Here is a 7,441-nt window from a genome sequence, read left to right as displayed (position 1 = left end):
TGATTTGTAGTGTTCATGTATCTTGATGTTATATGTGATTCGAATTAGTGTTTTTTGAACTAAGATATCTTGCAATTCTTGACAGTTAATATAATATTTTCTAATGTGTTTCATATGTATAATATATATGCACAAAAAAAATTCTTTACGGGAATGTATGTTGTCGCGAAAAAAATCTGATAAAGAGTCAAGAATGAAAAACGTTTAAGCAACACTGCTATAAAGATTATAATGCTGATCAAAAAAAGTTTAAAAACAGATAGCAAACACAACTTTAATTCAAAAAGCAAAATATTATTTAATCCTTAAATGTATACATTACTGCAGTCAAATCCTAGGAGCAGCACAAAAGTGGATGTATATTGCAATCAAATACATTTTCATACAAAGCCATATAAACTTTCAGGTATATTTAAAAGTCTATTACTCTGTACTTTTTTCTGTAAGATCCGTCAAATTCTGAATTTGATACTGTAATAATAAAAGAAGGTATTCCCCCATGTACTTTGTACCTAGAATAATTAGAAGCAGTTATATTATATTTAAATTGCAAATAAATTATTCTCATTCAATATTTTTTAACACTTCATATTTTTATAAATCCTGTCTATTTCAGAGAATTAATATCAAGTAAAATTTTGGACATTGAAAAATATTTACAACATCAACATAATAAAACTAGTACAAAGTTATTTAAAAGTAAACTCAATTTTCGAATGCATCTCTGTATAGTTCTATATTATTTAACAATTGCTCTGTATTTAAAATATAAATTACAAAAATTTTGATTTCTTACTTTATTACCAGTTACATTTTACTTTAAATGTAACCAAAAAGGGCACAATGATTTCAGTTTTAGGTGGTAGTTTAATTGGCTAAATGTCTGAGTAAAATAAATTAAACTAGATGAAACATTAACCAGATAAACAGATCAGATAAAGCATTAAGTCACTTTTATGTTTCATTTTGACTTACATTTTATGAGTCAACACAGACCTAAGAGGCAGATCTTTGTCTATGGGTATAATGGTATCTTCTCCATCACTAAAATAAACCTAAACAAGCAAAAAAATAAATATATAAATAAATAAATAATAATCATAACATTAATAATAATTTTATTACAGTTGAAAGTGATAAGTAAAGAACACAAATGACTGATAAACATCTACAATCCATGATACAGATAATTTCCAGTAACTGCTCTCCATTGCAAACTTTATCAGAATCTAATAGAATCAAGCTGAAGAAATAAATAAAAAGTTTAGAATTATTTGCATACAAATATATGTATTTTTACTTATGCATCAAAGAAAAGTTTAATAAATAAGAGAAAGAAATTAAGTTGTCATTAATAAATAAGAGAAAGAAATTAAGTCTTGAGAATAAATATTATTCTCAAGTTTTGTTCCACTTGCAAAAGTTTCTCTGAAAGCTTAGAAATTTTTCACAATTTGCTTATTTTTAGTTTTTTAGTGTTTATCTTTAGTTTATGTGCAAGAAATATCAGTCTAAGAATTTAATATTTAGCTGCCAATATGTTTGATTTACAAGGTGTAACCAATAACTATCTCTTGCAAGTATCAAACTTTAAATTTTGAACAGAAAATAAATAGAAATTTGAGTTCCCACCTTTATGATATTATTATTATTGTTTACGTTATGTTTCCATAAATATTTATAAGTGAAATTTAAAATTTATTTTAAATATTTCCTATTTTGTTAATAACATGTTTTAGTTTTGTTTAAAAAAAATCTGGCCCCTCTGTAGTTTCCAGATTGTGCATGTGGCCTGAACACAAAATAGTTTGACACCTGTCTTTATTCAAATTCATTTTTATAGTATAAATTTATACATATATCGATACTGTTCTATTAACCAGTCTGGGATCAGGCTAAGAAATGTATGTATGCATGTATGTTTGCATCTATGTGTTCATGTATGCATGTATATATGTAAGTACGAATGTATATGTGTGCATACATATATGCACATACATGAACATACAAGGTGTGGCTATTAATTTCCAGGACTGCTCCAATAACACCAGAACAGATTATGTGAAAAACGTAACCTTTTAATATGTTTCAAAGTAATCCCCCATCTGCCGTAACACACTTTTGTGCTCAGCATTATAAGTTGTGGAAATAACTTTTAAAGTCCTCTTTCGGAAGGCTCTTCAATGTCAACATCACGTTCTTCTTGATGTCTTCAACATCCACAAAGCATGTTCCTTTCATCACAGCTTTGAGTTCGGGAAACAAAAAGAAGTCTGCGGGGACCAAGTCAGGAGAGCATGATCAGGAACATGCTTTGTGGATGTTGAAGACATCAAGAAGAACGTGACGTCGACATTGAAGAGCCTTCCGAAAGAGGATTTTAAAAATTGTTTCCACAACTTATACAGCCGAGCACAAAAGTGTGTTACGGCAGATGGGGGATTACTTCCAAACATATTAAAAGGTTATGTTTTTCACATCATCTGTTCTGGTTTTATTAGAGCAGTCCTGAAAATTAATAGCCACACCTTGTACATACAAACACACATTCACACCTTCATACATTTCTGAATCCGGTTCTGATAACAGATATCTGCATAGTTATCTACATAGTTTACAGAAAATTATCCCTTTTACACATTTGTCACCAATTCTAGAACATAAAAGTACAAAATAAAAATTACTTATACCTGTAATATTGATTTGATTTTATTGCAATCTTTGTTAGAAATATTAGTACAGAATATTACAACAGACTCACTAGCTAACACAATAAAAAGTGTTTATATTCTGATAATTAAAGGAAAAGATAATTTAGTTTCCAGAAAATTATAATATGCAAGTTAAAGCAATTTTAATACTAGAAGCGCATTATACTAAGATTTAAAAATAATATTTATAAAATACAGAAATAATTGTTTCTTTTTTCATATAAAATGTTTCTACAATATTTTTTAATTGAAAAAATGTCAAATTTTTACTAATTTAGTCAAAGCAAGATTCCACTAAATTAAAAAATATACACCTCGCAAAATATTTAAAAGGTTATAAAAATGTTTAGTTACTGGGATATACTTCCTAATGAATACAAATTTGAAAAACTTAATGTGAAATATAAGCATGTTGATATAAAAAAAAATCAGAAGCTACTTAAAATTTAAAGAATTTTTTATAAATAATGAGAAATCCAAATAAATTTGTAGTTACTCTAGGATAAAAAGCACTCTTTTTCCTTTTTTACCTGCATACTTTCAGGTGTATATTCCCTTTTCATATCCCATGGTGGAGGGTCATCATCCATAAACATAGAAATAAAGAGGTCCCTGAAACTGTGATAACAAACACATGATTTTATTTACTTACATGAAATACACATTGCATACTTTTAGACTCAAAATTTTACTGTTAGAATATCTTAATCCCTGAACTATAAAACTGGATTATTTTACTTACTCATACTACCACTACAGATATATGCAGGTTAGCAAAAGAAGAACGATTTTATTAATCATGACATATATTAGGTAGTCTTTTACAATATAGTCACCATTGGCTGTTACACATATGGTCCAATGTACTTGCCTTTTTACTACTCAGCCACTGGTGGGCCACCTCTAAAAAATGAGTTTAACTTCATACAATACATATTTTAATTATCAAGAAGGCTATTTTGTGATTGAAATCCAATTAAGGAGTAAATTTAGTTAATATATTCACTGATAAGTCATCTGTTATTTATCTTTCATAAATTTTATTTACATTTATATAACATGCATGTAGTAATTTGTAACAAAATCAATGTTTTTGCCAAGCCAAAAAATTAAAAGAATGGAGACCATGGCAGAAAGGTTGGTTAAAAAAAAGGCAGTAATAAATGGTATTTTTATGAGGCAGTTGACAAAACAAGTTGAGGCCATTGTTGTGTTACAGTTTCTGATCTGCCTTAATTTCCATCAAATTTTACATACACTGCTCATTCAGTGATCAAGTAGCATATTTTCTGATTGCACACAAAATGACAATGCATTATGACAAATGTTTTAATCAGAAAGGCAGAAATAACACAATATTTATACAACTTCTGGATGAATTAAAATTTTTTCTTCATTCTCATGCTCGCATCAAAACTTTATGCAATAAAATTAAAAACGGTCCATATAACTTTAACTCATGCTATTAAGTACTTTGGTATTAATAGTAGTATTTAGTCCATGTTTTAATAAAGCTGTGGTTTGTGCAAGGAAATTTAATGCTAAACTAATGTGGATTTATTTTGGATAATTTCTTTTTTTATTATTTAAAATTTAAATAATTCAGCACTTCCTCATGAAAAATATAAATGTTTTTATTTTACTTGATCATTTTCTTTAAAAATAAATAAACAAAATATTAATCTTACTTTTCATATAAAAAGCAATCACATCTGGTATCAATTTCAGTTGCTTTGGAAAACTATTATTACATGTTGCAACAAAAAAGTTAAATTAAATAAAGCACCATAAAAGCTTTTTTAAATACTTAATTAAAAGCACAATCACTAAACAATTAACGCTTTCAAAATTAACTTTAAAGTTCTAAGAATTTTTCACGAGAAAGCGTAATTTTTATCTAGGACTAAATACAACACATTTTCTTTTTTTTTTTTTTTTAAATAGTTGCTTTATTTTTGGTAATAACTAAGTACAACAGTACATTTGTTTCATTTTTTAAATATTTAAAGACATTACCAGTATTTAAATAATAATAAAAAAAATTCATGCTAAAGATCTAAATTTTGAAAGAGGGAAAAGATCTGCTTTCCCTTCTTCCATTTCTTGAGATAAAATGAATTAAATAGATCAATTTATTTACCATGTATCTTCATGAAATGATTTAATAAAATCTGTTACACCATATTCAGGGTAAATCAACATCACTGGCCATGACAGTCGATTATTTTCATCTAAACTGACTTTGGCTGTGGTTACAGCAGGATGCATTGGTTGTAAGGCACTGAGATCAATTTTATCTCCCTCAACTAAAGAAATTCCCCGTTTCTGGCAACAAAAAAAAAAAAAAAAAAATAATGAAAAAGTAAAATAAACTGTATGCAATTATGTTATACTTACAAAAATAAATAATAGCCTTTTATGGCAAAAGAGCTGCACAATACTTTCACCTATTATACAATAACTCATATGCCTTCAAATATTTTCACTCAAAATTAATTTATATTTTATTAACATTTAATTCAAAATATGAAAGTTCTAAGAATTATAATGCAAACTAAAACAGTAGTTTTCAAATAACATGGCAATACCTTACATTTTGCACATTAACTGTACAATATTCATATCACTGACCAACTTGGTTGGTTCACTGATTATGGGATTCCTGGCACAAAACCTTAAAAGTTACCTGTGCCGATCAATCAACTTGATAGTGAATACTGAATTGTTGACCAACTTGAACTAAATACTGAATTCATCTTGATATGCATACAAGGGTTGCTACTTATATTTCTGGCTTAATAATGAAAAAACAAATGTTTTTGACTAAAATTGTTTTATTGTTTTTCTAAATATTCTCCATGAAGATCAATACACTTTTGCATGCGTTTCAACCAATTTTCGAAGAACTTTTTCCACTCCGCTTAAGGTAACTTTCAAAGATGCATTTAGAATGCATCAACTGCTTCTTCGGGTGTCGCAAATCGCTGTTCACATAATTTACTTTTGATATGTAGGAATATAAAAAAAGTCATAGGGTGACAAATCAGGGATTTTGTACAGTGGATGTCACAGCAATTTGATATTTTGGCCTGTTAAAAATGCGTTTGTTTGAGCCGATGTGTGAGAGCTCACATTGTCATGATGAAGAATATTAATTCACTCTTTTTCTGCTTTTTTTGAATTTATCTGATGACTTCTGGCAAACAAATGTACCATTCAAAATTGACCGCCCTGCATTGCTCTAATGCCACTGTCGCTAAGTGACCGCTAATGCCGAAGAAAGAGGCACCCAATAGCTTCAATGTGCTTCTTTCATGAACAACTTTTGTTGAATTTGGCTATCTTGGAAGATCCATACAGTTGACTGCTGTTTTGTTTTGGGCTCAAATGCATAGATCCATGATTCATCACTAATGCACCTTTTCCAACATTTCCTTGCATTAATTGACATGAGCCTTTTTTTCAGCTTTTCTCAGATTATGTGGGATACAATGCAGACAAATCTTTTTTTATGGCCAAATATTCATTTAACATCTTTTTTATGCTTGTCATACTAATGACCAAAGATACCTCAATCTCGAGTTATGTCCTATAATAATATTGCTTAATCAGTTCATGAACAGCATCGATATTTTCTGGAACAACAGCCGATTTTGGACAACCTTCATGGAATTTGTCATGGAGCAAACATCGACCATGATTGAATTCGTTACGCCAGTTTTTTACAGAGCTACAGGATGATGCTTTATCGCTGTATAAAGAATTAAGTTCATCAAAACACACTTTTCCTGATAAACCCTGTCAAAAGTTATGAAAAATAATCGCCTGAAAATGTTCCCAAATCAATTCCATTTTTTTCCCAAAATGAATTTTTCAATTTACAGTAAACAACACAAATCATGCTAAAATGGCAAAACGTTCTGAAGAAGTTACGGTTAAAAATATGAAACTTTCAACTGGAATCATCTGCGGTCACCTAGCAACACTTACTGTTGCCAAGGCCAGAAATATAAATAGCAACTTCCTTACACAATAATTTTCAGTTGAAATTCACAAAAGGAAATTTTTTAATTTTAGATTTTATAAAAAGTTTTTTAAACCACAGATATAAATTTTCATAGAGATGTTTTGATTTTTAAAAAAATTTATTCAGACCATTTATAATAAAACAGCAGTGTATCTGCTATTCTACCCTCATATTCTCATTGTTGTATATGCAACTAGTAGTTGATTCAATCCCCAGTGTTAATATTTCATACAGAAATGAAATTTATGCAGTATTTGCTTGTGCATGAGAAATAAAAGCAGAAATATTAAAATGTCACAATTTTTTTGTACTTTCTGATTATCCAGCTCTGCCAAAAAGCCCTGGGAAAGAATACATGAGGTAAAGCAAAAAGTGTTTATATCACAACCCAGGTTTACACGTAATACATATCTATTTTGGCCAGCATACATACCAAAGTTGTATGGGCACTGGGTTTTCGCAATTTGCTGGTGTTTTTAGAAGTGACAATGGATTGCTGGGTACATAGAGAGAGCAACATCATAAAAAAGAAGGATTTCTTGAAACGTTTATTACTGAGGTCTGAGTTTTATTGCTGATGTTTTTTGCTTTTTAAATTTTATTGATTGTTTACTAACATGTAGAATTCTTAGGGCACCAGCATTTAAAAAAAAGTTGTTGACGTTTGTGCTTTAGCTTGGTGAAAAATTAGCTGCCAATGAAT

At 29.0% G+C, this 7,441-nt stretch overlaps 1 protein-coding gene across 1 annotated transcript in view; it reads right to left on the bottom strand.

Annotated features, from left to right (window-relative positions):
• Positions 1–260: 260 nt before the first annotated feature.
• Positions 261–7,441, bottom strand: part of Dpit47 (DNA polymerase interacting tpr containing protein of 47kD) — a 30,939-nt gene continuing 23,758 nt past the window's right edge. The window contains exons 8-11 of the mRNA XM_085806861.1: positions 4,852–5,036; positions 3,242–3,329; positions 976–1,055; positions 261–512 (exon numbers count right to left, since the gene is read on the bottom strand). Coding sequence (XP_085662987.1) covers positions 413–512; positions 976–1,055; positions 3,242–3,329; positions 4,852–5,036 — 453 coding nt within the window. The 3' untranslated portion in view covers positions 261–412. The remainder of the gene's footprint in view (positions 513–975; positions 1,056–3,241; positions 3,330–4,851; positions 5,037–7,441) is intronic.

This window comes from Stegodyphus dumicola, chromosome 12 (assembly GCF_044657685.1).
Source record: "Stegodyphus dumicola isolate Sdum_Otavi_A_Nest chromosome 12, ASM4465768v1".
Lineage (NCBI taxonomy): Eukaryota > Metazoa > Arthropoda > Arachnida > Araneae > Eresidae > Stegodyphus > Stegodyphus dumicola.
Note: the sequence above shows the minus strand (reverse complement) of the source record. Positions and strands in the feature narration are given on the sequence as shown.